A 14807-nucleotide genomic window follows, 5' to 3' on the forward strand; every position below is an offset into this window, starting at 1 on the left:
TTTGCATAATCCTGCTAATACTGGCCAAACAAACAAATGCAGATGAGGTAATTAGGTCTGAAAACAGGAGTTTCCTTCATTACAAACACAACAGTTGTGAAACCAGTTTGGTTAACACACAGGATTCCTGATATCACATAAGCACATAACTAGACTTTAATGTGACTAACCAGCAGGTGAGCAGGTCGCCGGTCAGGAAGGCCGAGGTATCCAAACAAAACAAATCCAAAAAGTGAGGTAGAAAACCAAAACTTTATCAAGAAGTTACAAGGGAAACAAACTCTGGGAAACAAACTCTGGGAAATGCTGGAACATTGAATAATTTAAGAAACTGATAAGACAGAGTGAACACAGGTGAAACTGGTGAGAGGCCAGACAGGTGGTCCACAGGGGAGGTACGCCAGACAAAGACAGGAAGTAAGAGAGACACATAAGGAAAGGTGTTTCAAAATAAAACAGAAGGTAAAGAACTCAACGTGCAAAGATATAAAATCCTGATATACAAAACCAAAGTCCAAAGACATAAATCATAAGTTCAAAAAGTCCTTTTCAAAGGCCTAAACACAAAAAGTGTTGAAGGCAGTAAAATATGAAACAGAGAAAGATGGAAAAAATGCCTCAAACTGTCACTGTTATTGCGACAAAAAAAAAGCATTGAATGCTTAATTAAAACTTGATTGATTTATACAGATGGTTCATTTACATTCAGACACTGCAGCACAACACTGTCAGTTGATAACATTGAGGAAGTGAAAGCCTGTTTCCCTCTGAAGGCTGAGAAAGATTTACGAATCCCAGGTGAACAAGGACACTTCAGAATGAAGAATCGTCAGTAAACACAGACAGAAACAGCAAAAAGTAAACAGTTTAAATAGTTAGACTGATTATACTTGTATTCATATTGTTCACCATAGCTGCCGATTACTGTTTATAAAACATAATTTATATGCATAAGTTTATTTTAATATCTCCTTGTAAATAACGCTCAAATACAGTATACAGTATAATGATATTCTGTAGTGGAGGGTGTGTGTCACATACATATTCTATTTATTTGTATTCAATTTCATTCTTTTATGTTTATTATATTGCCCATTTCATTCGTCTATATACTTCATGTTCTGTTGTCTACTTCTATTTTGACTATCTGCTTGTGTCACATATGAATTTCCTCAGCGTGGGATCAATGAAGATTATCTTATCTTATCTTATCTTATCTTATCCTATCTTATCCTATCTTTGCTGTATACATTATTACAAATCTTTTAGGGTTCAGCTCAGCTTCCCTCTCTTATTCCCAAACACATCCTCAGCAAATTCCCCGATCCTGTCGCCCCTGACAACACAGTTTATGTGACTCTAACTACAGATCGGTGGATCAGCTTCACACGCACCCATGAGAAAAGAGGCCATCAGCAGAGCCGTGCCTCGGAGGAAGTTGAACCCGCCACACTTTCAGATCACGACAGATCGTGAACTGTTAACAATCACATCAAAGGATGTGGTGCAATCAGCGGGAGGGGGGGGGACCAGTGAGAAATCAAAATCGTCTTCTTCTTCTTCTTCTTCTGTCTCCGTCTCTCTGTACTTGCTCTCCGGCCTGTTGGTTATTCCTGTCAGCGGCTGCCGGAGCCTCGGTGGAGCTTGGATCAACTTCCCTCTCTTCCCGGTGTGACATTCATAGCATTACAATTGAGCCATCAATCTGTCCAGCCTCCCCTCTGCTAAGCCACGAGCTGCAGGAAGCACAGCAGAGGGACGAGTTTACCTCTGTTCCTGTTTGGCTTCGCTCTCGTCGAGGCCTTACAAGCGTAATAAGTCTCCGACATGATGTGAAATAGATATGATTTTAGTTGCCGGCTGAGGCGAGCTGCTCAGACGTCATTTTTCACCCCCATTTCCTCTTCGACCGCTGGGTATTTTTCTGCTGATGACTGACTTGCTGATGGCTGCTGGCTTCTCGCTCTCATTATTTTGTTTCTCTCCCCACCACCCACACTGCTACACTCTCATACATATACACAGTCCTCCTCTGCTGTTTCTCAAATCTTCTCTCTTTTTCTCTCCGTTTGTATTTGTTCTCCCTCTCTCCCCTCCCCTCCCTCCCCTCCCTCACCCTGGGTCATGTCAGACTGAGCTCCTGTAAAGAGGAGATAAAGCCCCCCAGCAGGGCAGGACCACAGCTGTCGCCTTCTGACTTCCTGGACAAGCTCATGGGGAAGACGTCGGGATATGACGCCCGCATCAGACCCTACTTCAAAGGTACGGCATCAGAGCATCACAGTGGCCCGAGAGAAAATCCAGCGGAAAGAACGTGCGCTTGAAAAAAAAACACACAAAAAACAAGCGAGCAGTGGATCTGTGCTGTGAAAGCTAAACAGTCGGCCGCTCTCCATGTGAAACGTGCCCAGCGTTGATCTGACAGAAACTCTATTCTGACGTCTGCAGCCTTTCCCTCCAAAGATATATTCCGTCAGCTTGTCCTCGTTTTCACCCGACATGGTTTCTAAGTTACTAAGCCTGTACAGTGACAGGCAGCCATCCCCTCGCTCTGATATTAGCTCAATTCAGTGACATGCCGTACAAGTCTCTGAGGAATTAACTCATTGTTCAATTGTTTTGACTATTGTGTTTTAAAGGGGAAATAATTGCTGCCAGGATTGTGTTCACTGGCCATGTTGCCTTTGCTCCACATTGAAGTGACAGGGAGATGATCGGGGTTGATGCTGCTCAGGACTTTCAACACCAGCTTTGTTTTAAGTAGGGTTTTCGCCAAACCACTGACATTTAAGACATGTTCAGACACCAGCTCTGGAAAATGTTCGGAAAATTGGGTCAGGACATTTTCTTGAGTTTGCGATTCACTGCATGGAGAACGCAGCAGAAGATTATCCAGGTCAGACGTGTTTGAAAACAGCACAAACGTGTTCTTAACATTTCCACTGCAGAAATCATTTGATTAGCTTCTATCAGCTCCTGTTCACAGTATGTGCAGGAATAAAAACCTTAAAAAAAATAGCTGCAATTCAAGGGAAAGTTCTGGAATCACACACGGTATCTCATGTTCAATGATTTCTCTGCGGGTTTCAGGATTTTTGAGTGTGATGGATATCAAAGTTAATATCCTCGTGTAAGTCCTACATTATTTGGAAATAAAAACAAAAAACAGAATTCAGATGAGGTTTAATGTGTTTGCTTTTGCACAGTAGTGGCATATAAACATAATTTGGGGACACTGTGATGATTCTCTCAGACACCGTGCCAATTTTTTGCTGAACATTTTAAGCTGTAATTAAACTTGCAGGAGACGGGTTAAAAAAACAGACTTTCTCCTGTGCAGCCTGTTCAAAAGAGCAGAACTGGTGCTGGTATGAGTTGCACTGCAGAAACATTCAGAAAGTAACAGTGGAAGTTCTTTATATTTTAAGAAGCCTCAGGAGATACATATTATAATTGGTGAGTTTAATGCAGACGGCAGTGTGATGCTTTATCCCATTTCCAGTGAAAGATGTGAAATCCAGTCAGTTTTATTTTTCTTCCCCTCAGGTCCACCTGTGAATGTCACCTGCAATATTTTCATCAACAGCTTTGGGTCCATCACAGAAACCACAATGGTAAGAAGACGTTCAGGGATTTTAATGGAAAAGCAAATGTATTTTCTTAAAAGCAACATTGGAATAACTTGGTTTCTGCATGATAATGAATTGATTATTGATTTTGATGATTAGTTGTTTACCTCCAGAAATGTTGAGGCACTCCATCCTTTCTCTCCCACCAACGATCTGCTAATCCACTCAGTGCCGAAGCCATTCCCCTCATTTCTGTGTTCCCTGGGGCAGAACAGTGCAACCTTCAGAGACCAGTGGGTCACTGACATGCTGATAATGAACTGTCCACTCTGCAATTAAAATGAAAAATTGAGAAAATGACTGTAAAGGCGGGAGGGAGAGGACAAGGGTTTCAGTGGGGGGGAATGGCTGCCCTCGAGTTTGCACTTGCTGCGTAATAACTGCTGGGTCAGCACGTTGCTGCAGCGGACTGTTTGAGGTTGTCCTGGAGGAGACCGGGCCGGACGTCCGGTCGGGTCAGCCCAGAGAATGACAACGCTCATGAAGTCATTGAACGCACCGGCGAATCAGGGCCTTTCTGTCTCGATAAATTAAGTGAAGGAGCAAGACGACGCCTAAAGATGAATTCTGAATTAATTGCAGAGATTAGATTCTAATTCAATTACTCATGTGGGCTGGCTGCAGGCGGGGGGGGACTTAGCTCAGTGCTCGGTCTGTGCTCTGCTGCCAAACCTCTGCCCATCAGCAGCCTGTGACCAAAACTGAGCACAATGGAAACGTCTATTTTCTGGAAAGGGAGGATTCTATTCTGAAATACAAAATTCATTTAAGTAGCTGCAATGTAAGTAATACTTTATCTAAATACTGTCATTATAGTTCTTAAAGGTTTCATTATAGCTTAGACTTTCCCCAGAAACGCCTCAAATCTACCACAAAACGATCCACTTCTGAGCTGTCCATCCCACCACTGATGTATTTTCCATTAACTAACCTCTGGTTCTTCCACAGGACTACAGGCTCAACGTATTCCTACGGCAAAAATGGAATGACCCTCGTCTGGCCTACAGCGAATACCCGGACGACTCCCTCGATCTGGACCCGTCCATGTTGGACTCTATCTGGAAGCCCGATTTATTCTTTGCAAACGAGAAAGGAGCCAATTTCCACGAGGTCACCACTGATAACAAGCTGCTGCGGATTTTCCAAGATGGCAGTGTCCTGTACAGCATCAGGTATTTACAGATCATTTTTACAAAATAGATCGGACCCACTGATTCCTGGAATTACCAGTCGGAGAACGACATCAGAAGCTTATCAAGGGCTGCGATTTTTAAAAGATGAATGTTGCTGCAGAAGAGTTGACTTTATCACATCCTGAATTGTTTGCTTTATGGTCCGAGGCTACTGCTCCGGCATCCATACCGTGAACACTTTTAAAATTAATTCAATCACTTTACATTAATAAAACATGTCTAACATGGATATTAATTTGTATCTCTGTGCAGATTGCCTTGATATTAATGCCTTAAGTACCATTTTAATACACTGTCAGATATTTCTACTACCATTAAATATGTCTATAAAGAAAAAATCCCACTCTATACCACAACTGCAGGTATGGAAAAAAAGCACAGAAAAGTAAACTTTACACTGGTTATAAATTTGCAGATGGCTTGGGAGTGGTCAGACCTAAATGTAAACAGAGGTACATTCAACCCATGAAAGTGCAAAAAGTTAGATGACTCCAAATAAAATTCACATTTCAAAGATGATAGTGTAACTTAGTCCTTTTCTTTTTTCCTCTAAATTGGTCATTAAGGCTGTTGAAACACTTGGCCGCCCTCTTTCAGTTTGATTTCATAATTCGCTGTCGTCGCTTCGGCAAGTGGCAACAACTTTGTGAAGAGGGAGAGACGCACAACACTCACGATGAGAGTTTTGCAAATACGAGTAATCACCACCTCATTCCACTGATTCACTGCAGCGTCCTCAGTAATTGTGGATCAAACATCTGTCTGTGATCTAAATGCACGACACAATCAGGCGACGTTAGGGAAAGTCAATCACCAGGCTGTTTGCAGTTTGTTCTTCGGGTGGAGAGAGAGATGTTTCGTCATCACAACACAGTGGCAAGCGGGCGCCTGTGTGTATTCTGCAGGCGGCTGTTGTTTTGCCTCTGGGTGATGCATTACAGGAGGTAATTACACAGCTTTCCTACAGACACACTCCTGAATAGCTCTCGCTCTCCTCTCTCCGAGGACTCCTGACGGCTTAATGCATCCACACCACAACAAATGAAACAAACAATGCCAGCGCCGATTACGCTGCAATTACTGCGGCGCAGCGAGTAATCAAATTGAAGCGACTCTATACATTTTACCCAATCTATTAAATCTGTGTCTATTTTTCCTTATTTATCTGTTTTATCCATCGCACAGTCTCATGTTTCGTAATGACGAAGCAGCTCGGCAGTGATTTATTAACTTATTATTTGTCCTTGTGTTTAGTGTCTTTTCCTTGAGCCCTTTTGTGCTTTTGTATCATTCCCGACTGCTCTTTTTCTCTCTTCCAATCTGTCCATCCATCTCAGGCTGACTCTTATCCTGTCCTGCCCTATGGACTTGAAGAATTTCCCCATGGACATTCAGACCTGTACCATGCAGCTTGAGAGCTGTGAGTCTTTTCTTCTGCTTCCTGTTTTCTCTCACTTCCCCTCGTTTAATCTCTCCTTTTTACCCTCTTTCTTTCACCTCAAAAGACACAAACAGTATCTTATCAATAGTCTCATTACACAGTCCATGTGGAAAATGGTTCCCTTGTGTGTTCTAATTACATCCTACTTATGTTTTAATGATATTTGGAATGTGGTTATTTGTCAATGATATTTAGAATGTGACTGCTACCAGCAGGGCAGTCTGTCAATGTATTGTGTTTTGTTAGGTGGGGGGGAACACAACCGAGCGTTCGCTGAGCCCCTACACCAAACAGCAATTGTCCAATGGTTGCCTAGTAACCATAACTAGGCCTGGCAGCGGGCTTGTGGGTTAGTTTCAGTGATGGTCTGTATATATCGACCGTGCATGGTAGATTCTTTTTTGGATTTTGTTTTCTGAAGCAGCAGCCATTGCTCCTTTGCTAAAAGCCATAATTAATACTGTGGCTGTCTTCCTCCTCCTCCTCTTCCTTGTTATCATCTGCTCACAAATGTGTTGGCTCACACTACACATACACTTTCAAATGAAACCTTAAATGCTGACATCAGGGGCCTCCATATTTACGTATATGACAGTGTGACACCTGTTATTATAGCAAATTGCCTCGTTTCCGACACGTTGGTCTTTGTCCGTATGCGAGTCAACCAGAAGTGTATTCATTCCTATAGCAACCTCTGGGATCTCGGATGTGTTGTGCAACCTTACCGTACCACGGGAAGGAAGCAAATATACTTTATGATGAAAGCAGTTATATGACTTCTTTTATTTGCCTGAGCTAGGGAAAAACAAACATGAGCTACAGTAATAATTGATTCCTTTCAGGCCAATCTCTTCATGCACGTCCATCAGAGACACAAACTGTGCAGAAGAGAGGCTTCAATGAGGAGTCTGCTTCTCTCTGACATCGATTAGACATTCTTAGAGTTATGAAGAACTTCAAATTGTAAAATCTGCCTCTGTTATCTCTGTAAAGTACGTGTGTACTGTGCACGAACAAAAAGCTTGACAACCGTGGCAGCACTAAGGCGAATCATCTGTTTCTCAAGATGTACGAGATGAATTTGAAACCGTTTAAAAAATCTTATTACAGTGGTAAAACTTAGTGTCGGAACAATATTATCCCCTTTCAGACTTCCGTCGCCTTTAGCAGAGATAGTATCTGCCCTTGTGAAACCAATTTCCAGGATATAAATAATGAAACTTTAATTTTCTGTCCCCTTTATTATATGTGACCCACCCCCTGTGCCTAGAGGTGACCTAATTTCCCAACACGGGGACAAAAGCATCTGTCGGGCAAGAGGGGGGGGGGACGGAGAGAGCGCCCATACCACGAAGTCACTTCACCTTTTCAGAGGCATTTATCACAAACAAATAAGTGGAGGGGAACGCTGATATCAAACCCTCATCCTTATCTGATTCAATACGAACAAGAGGTATTGGTTTGGGTAGAGCTAGTTACTCATTCCCTTTGTACAGGAGGCAGCGTGATTTATTTCTGCAAATTAACACGGAGACAAAACAATACAAAAAATCCAATAAACAGCGCAGCCAGCTCAAAAACAAAAAACATAAAAATGTACTTTACCCTTTACTTTCAAGTTTTCAGATGTGTTAGTGTGTACTTGGAGAAGTGTGTTGCGTCACTGTGTCATCAAGGGAGGTGTGATCGTTTCTAATCAAAGGCCTGATGAGGATACTTGGCCTTGCGCTGACGAGTGCTGCTACGCCACCCAAGGGTGCGATCGCCTTTGCTACAGCGCGATGTTAAGGAGACATTATTGGTTTTACTGCCACGACTGCAGCATATGGCAACTATCGTCTCTTCAACACAAGGAAGATGAGGAGCGTTATCGTTTGGGGTTTTGACAGCTCCAAGGCCAATCTTCTTTTCTGGCATTTTCACGCCACGGGCTCATATAGACATATAAATAGCATCTATTTATGCCTTATTCTGACACATCAAAGCTCCCATATACAGTATGCAGCTTATACCACTTGGCTTTGCCTTGAGCCATTAATGTCCAGCTACCTCTGAACCACTTTGTAACTCGCACTACAAGTGGAGAAGAGCAGGACAGCAAATCTGAAGCATAACGGTAGCTGCGTTAAGATGGAGGCCTTCACTAGGGCAAACTGCTTTTATACATAAAAAAGAAGAAGGCATATGACGATCGCAACATGAAGACTGTGTCAATTATGTTCTGACACCTCTGAGCTGTAAGCTGGTAGAAGAAAAGGAACCATTTCATTGCATTTTAAAGCAGGGCTATTCCATTTTGCTTTGTTAAAGAGGGACGCGTGAATGACAGTGAATTCTCCCCGTGAACGAGATAAGCGTGTTTGAGTAGCGTTTGTTTTCCAGGCCCCTGCTACGGAATGTGGTATAACATCGTGAATAATTGATGTCTTTGTAACCCGGGCCCCTAAAGGGTCCCAGCGGAGATCAGTATTATTCAAATGCGCGAGGAATTGTGTGTTGTTGTTGCATGGGGCATGAATTTTGAATATAAACAGGCAGGTATGAGGAGAGGAAGATCATGCAAAATCAATAGTGTTTGTGTTTCGAGGGAGAAACAATCATTGACCTATCCTGTGTGGTCATCTCGAAATGCATCGCTAATTATATACACAAACTCGCAAATATAACAGAAGACACGTATTCCATTATATCACAAATAGCAATTTTTTATTTGTATTGCTGCAGCCACATGTCATGCAGTGGCAAGATTACACACACTAATCAGCTCAGTGTGGGTAAACACACACACACACACACACATTACACACAAACATTACAGTACCTCCACTGGCCTCAGCTATGCTCCTCATGTCCCCCTTATTCCGTAACCTTCAGGCAACCATGACAACACGGCTGTAGCTATGGTGTGTGACCTTTTCCTGTGACACACGTGATGGGTAGTGGGTCGCTTGCTGGACAGATGGGCAGAGGGGGCATTACATCACCGCCGTCTTACGAGTTTCAGGCCTCTCGCTCCCGGAGTCTCATTAGCGGAGGCTCCTGATGTTTATGAGGCACCGGTTTTACTCCATAGTAATAAGATCCAAGGGAAAAGTGCGGATAAAGAGGAGGGGGAGGATCACAGCAATAGTGATAATAAGGATGTGCATTTTTAACAGCCAGTGCAGCACATTACTTAGGTTGAGCCGTCTAAACAGCCTTTGTTGTTCCTGTGCTGAATACAAAACAACAGGAGATATGTTGTATACCATCACTGACGCACATTTTCCCCCATTCCTCCCATATTTTACATTTCTTCTCTCTCTTTATTATTCCCCTTTGTTGTCTTTTCCCAGTCGGTTACACCATGTTTGACCTGATCTTCGAGTGGCTGTCGGAGAACCCGGTGCAGGTGGCTGAAGATCTCACGCTCCCACAGTTTGTGCTGAAAGACGAGATGGATCTGGGCTACTGCACCAAATATTACAACACAGGTACCTCGGGCATTCCAAAGTGTTCAGAAACCTTCATGATTAAAAAAAACCCAAATTGTAATTGGTTGCTTCGGACAGATTTCTTAATCTGAATAGTATGTACGATGAAAAGGGAGTTAGACAGAAATCCAGCTGATTGGCAACAAGAATATAGTAAATGGTAAATGAACTTTAATTATATATTCATCCATTGCCTTCCAATCCGTGCTCGGGTTGCAGACGTAGGCCAGGTAGGGTGGTCCAGCGTTTCCAGGGGGATCCCGAGGTGTTCCTGATGTGGTATGAGATCCCTCCAGAGAGTTCTGGGGCCAGGAGGCATCCTCAGTCGATGCCCGAACCACCTCGACTGTCCATTTTCGACGTGGAGGAGAAGTGTTTCTTCTCCAAGCTCCCTGGGGATGTCTGAACTCCTACTCACCCTCCCTGCTCTATCTCTAACGCTGACACACGAGGGAGAAAACTCATTTCGACCTCTTATATTCACATATTTTCGTGTATATTGTAAATATAGAGTGCTTTTGTAGTCTTATCGACCACTACGAGCCCTTTATAGTCACATTCACTCATTCATACAGTGCTTCCATAGGCAAAATGTTTCTCTATCAGACAACATTCATACACGTTTGGCCCAACTGTCTTGTGCAATTTAGGGTTTAATGTTTTGCCCACTTGACACTTCAGCATGTGTACTTGGATCGAACCAACGGCCTTGTGGTTCATGCTGGTAAACAATAGGTAACGGACATGGGTGAATTGGATCATCGTGGGGCAAACATCTTCAATATTTAATTCTAACAATGTTACCTACAAACAACACAACAACTAGGCTGTTCTATGTACTGTGCTTGCAGGTAAATTCACCTGCATTGAGGTGAAGTTCCACCTGGAACGTCAGATGGGCTACTACCTGATCCAGATGTACATCCCTTCCCTCCTCATCGTCATCCTCTCATGGGTCTCCTTCTGGATTAACATGGACGCTGCGCCTGCCAGAGTGGGCCTGGGCATCACCACCGTGCTGACGATGACCACGCAGAGCTCCGGCTCGAGAGCATCGCTGCCCAAGGTGAGTCCGGCCTCTCCTGCTCGTACATAATGAAAAGCTGATTCTTTGCTTCAGACAGAAGAAATGATGAGCAACAACCCAGAGGTGCAGGGAATGAAATACCCTCAGGGCTGCAAACTTTTGAATCTTTCTATTCATTTTTATTTTGTCGGATATTAACATAGATATTGGTCCATTTAATTGCACAGATGAAGTGAAATTTCTACTTCTAAAATAGTTATCGCAGAAACCAGCAAGTTCATTTTGCAATCGTAATCATACATAGATCCTCCTTTCTGTGAGAAACAAGTAAATGTGGAAGAGCATTACATAAATCTGGCAGCTCAACATCGAGGTTCGTGACTAAATAAAAAAATGAAATAGATGTAGCACGGCCTCAGTTTGAAACTTGTGCGCTGTTCTGACATTTTGCTTTGACATAGCCACCAAAAATCATATACATGGGCTTGAAATACCTTCCTGTCGTATCTGATATTTCCTGACGTACGGAAGAGTCAGACAAAAATGCTCAGGTGCAAAAGCGACGTCCTCTGAAGTCGGGCAAAAGAGGCATTAGGAGGGAGCTTCAGGATGGGTACGAGCGTATTAAACATTAAATGCTGACTATGCGTGGAGACAGGTCCTGATTCAGGACAAGGCTAGAGACTAATTAGGAAGAACACAGTACAACGGGAGGTGAGCAGAGGACACTGGTCTCTGTTTGGAAGACATGCAGGACTCGTCTCCTGGGCAGAGGATAGCACTCTGTACCTGAGGAGAAACAACGGGAAGAGGGAACCAGGTAGAGACATACTCACCATCACAATGAAGCATACTGGTTTCTGATTGGCTGGCAGGTGTCCAGTAAAATGTATGTTATAATACATTGATGAGGTGTAGTGTTCCTAAAACAAAACCTCACTGCACAAGGTATATTCAATTGTAGGTAACCATAGCAACAGTAGTTCCGCCTCATCCTAGGTTTACCAGTACCAGACTCTCACTGGAGCCTGGAGATTTTTGACTGTATTTTCAGCCTGAGGAGGATTTTGACAAAACTTTAACCAGAGAAGTTCCACAGAACTTTTTTCCAGCAACTCCCTGTTCACATTCACACATTCACACACATTTAAAACCTGGAAGCTGCCAAGTGCAATCACACACTGTGTAATGTTCATGTCCATAATAGGCAGTGCATCGCATTCGGCAGAAAGTAGTGCACAGTGTCATGGACACTTTGCAAACTCAGACAAATCGTGTTTTCCTGGAGTTTAAACCAAAGAGCTTCCAGTCACAAACCGGTCTCTGTGATGTCCTTGGTGTGGACAAGAGTTTCCCCTTCTTGTTTTAAGGATCCCAGTGTTTAAGAAGAGAAATAAAGGACATTTTCACATGCCATCGATTTATGTCCTATTACCCTCACTAGTAAAAATCTCCATCCTGAAGTAATTTTGGTTTATAGTTCTATCCTAAAGACTAATTCCTTAGAAAAACTGTAGTTATGGTGACAGCTTGAAGGACTCATTTAGAAATCAAACCGTTTTTTGGTTATGCAGGTAATGAGCGATCGTGAGAGATGAAAATACATGTACAAAAATCTATTTCATTCATTTTTTTTATCAGTTTGGTTAATGGTGTCAATGTATTTCATCATCTCTATTTGTAAAAACATGGAGAAATAGAACTTCACAATGTTTGACACAGGAATTAGTTTTTAACTTTAGATCTTTGCCTTCTGGAATGTCTGAAAGCTGCTTATAGAAAAATACGGTTTTCTGGGTTTGACCATTGAAGAGAAGGGACAGTTTCATTATTTGTGTGTTTGAAATGCTTGCATTACAATTGTTACAAAGCTGAGTCGATGGGTGTTATATGACATTTCAACACAGTAAAAATAGACAGAGATGTGTGACAGCTGCAGTAGGAGACTTGTGCTGATTAAACATGGTTGAGGTGTTTAGCGTCCAGAGGAGACAACACTTTGAACCCAGCTGACATCTCCTTTTGCATTATTCCTTCCCTCCTCGCTGTATATATCTGTAACACTCAGCCAACTGCTGCTCAATCGAGTGAAGTTCCTCCACTCTGCGTGCCCAGGCTGCGTTGCTAATGTGTTGTGACACATCCTCTCTCATGACCGGCGCGGCCGGGGCTCTGCCCAAGTCTGAGCTGTGACCTGTCTCTTGGCTATGTGCCACATCCCTCTGACTCATTACAATATGGCCACCCCAAAGATGTGTGTCATCACATGCCAGAGCCGCGGGAGGATAATCCATCGGCCTCATTGATTGGCTGTTGATGTGAACTTGTCTGTCTCCAGGTCTCCTACGTGAAGGCCATCGACATTTGGATGGCGGTGTGCCTTCTGTTTGTGTTTGCTGCGCTGCTGGAGTACGCCGCCGTTAACTTTGTCTCAAGGCAACACAAGGAGTTCATCAGGCTGAGGAAAAAGCAGCGACAGCAAAGGATAGTAAGTGTAAATCAAACACACACACACACACAATCCCAGGCCAAAGCATGCTCCAACAAGGAAAAACATGCACATAGACACTCACACAGTGTAGTAGATTCTAAAAAATAAGCAAGAGATACACACACATACACACTCCAGTCCTTGTCAGCCCCTATAACATTGACTTATGCCTCTTGTTATTGTTGGACGCTGTATATTCAAGAGCTGACAACATCAACACGCTACAGCTGGCTGTCATTCTGTATTACATGAGCAAGATCTGCTCATTTCAGTTCAGCTTGTTTCCATGGTGAGCACTGACCTGTGAAGAGCCTTTCTGATCCTAAACAGCCCCTCTACAGACCCCCCCCCCCAAGAAGGGTTTGGGTTATCCCAGCAATGGGATACCCCAAACCCTTCTTTTACAGTGGAGCCACCCTGTTGGACACATTTCTAAAGCCCTATGAGACAAATTGTGCTTCGTGAATATGGGCTATACAAATAAAATTTGATTGATTGATTGATTGATATCTATATTCTGATCTGTCCTGGGCGGCGGGAGACTCCAATTACTTTGTTTACTGCCTCGTTCTCACCCATCAAACCTTTCTGATCCGTCACCATAACAAACAAACAAGTGCTTATTTGATAAATACATTTTATAGATGTCCAATAAATATTTGTTTATTTTTGGGTAAGTTATTGTTATGGCAATAGGTTAAAAGTTCGGAAAATACACAGATTTGCCAACAGCTGCTGAACTTACCTTAGCACATAGTAAAATGTTGTGTCCTGATCCAAAAGTAATAATAAATCAACCCACGAGCACCTCCACACGTCACTAATAAACGTGCCATATCCATATCAGTCTGTTTTACAAGGGTTTAAAGTTACAGCTGCTTGCTCTTTTTTTATATACATCGAGTTTAATTAGCATGCTATATATACATTTTTATAAGTTATATTCCTCTTGTGAGACATATGCGACAGAAAACTGCATACTAAAATCCTGAATAACCAATAATATCATTTGCATGGTGAGGTTTGTGGACTCTTAATGAATTAAAACTGGAAACCTGAATCCGTATTCTAAAGTGACGAAGACGTTATCTTTGATTATGACCTGCTCATTAGCCAATAAGGTATTTGACCCATAATAATAAGTTCAATATGAATTAATATGAATAACTCATTGAGGGTCATGGGTTTAGATTTTCAAATAGACATTAAATTCTGTTATTATAATAAGTTCTCATTAAATTGTCTGTGGAGAAGACAAAGTCTCCATTGACTTTCTGTTGCAGGACTAAAAAGACAACGCTGAATACTTCTGTTAGAGTCAAAAGACCAGTCCAGGGAATTATCCACAGCCTAATCTATGTATATTAATGGTCTATAAATCATTAATACATATTTTTTAATTAATGAAGCCATTATTAACTAAATTAAGTCTCATTAGTTTGTGGTTTCTTTGTTTCTGGCAACATTTACTCAATAACCAGTAGAATCCATCTTTAAAGGAAAACTATGGAGGCAAACACTACGTTGACAAAGTAAAAGCGTTTACCCAGAGG

At 42.4% G+C, this 14807-nt stretch overlaps 1 protein-coding gene across 2 annotated transcripts in view; it reads left to right on the plus strand.

Annotated features, from left to right (window-relative positions):
• The window catches only part of glra4a (glycine receptor, alpha 4a), a 39501-nt gene that overhangs the window by 20220 nt on the left and 4474 nt on the right, over nt 1-14807 (plus strand). For both annotated transcript variants that reach the window (XM_061079865.1, XM_061079864.1), the window contains exons 2-8: nt 2132-2262; nt 3547-3614; nt 4578-4801; nt 6160-6242; nt 9599-9736; nt 10588-10802; nt 13102-13251. In XM_061079865.1, coding sequence (XP_060935848.1) covers nt 2132-2262; nt 3547-3614; nt 4578-4801; nt 6160-6242; nt 9599-9736; nt 10588-10802; nt 13102-13251 — 1009 coding nt within the window. The remainder of the gene's footprint in view (nt 1-2131; nt 2263-3546; nt 3615-4577; nt 4802-6159; nt 6243-9598; nt 9737-10587; nt 10803-13101; nt 13252-14807) is intronic.

Source organism: Limanda limanda, chromosome 10, assembly GCF_963576545.1.
Source record: "Limanda limanda chromosome 10, fLimLim1.1, whole genome shotgun sequence".
Classification (NCBI taxonomy): Eukaryota; Metazoa; Chordata; class Actinopteri; order Pleuronectiformes; family Pleuronectidae; genus Limanda; species Limanda limanda.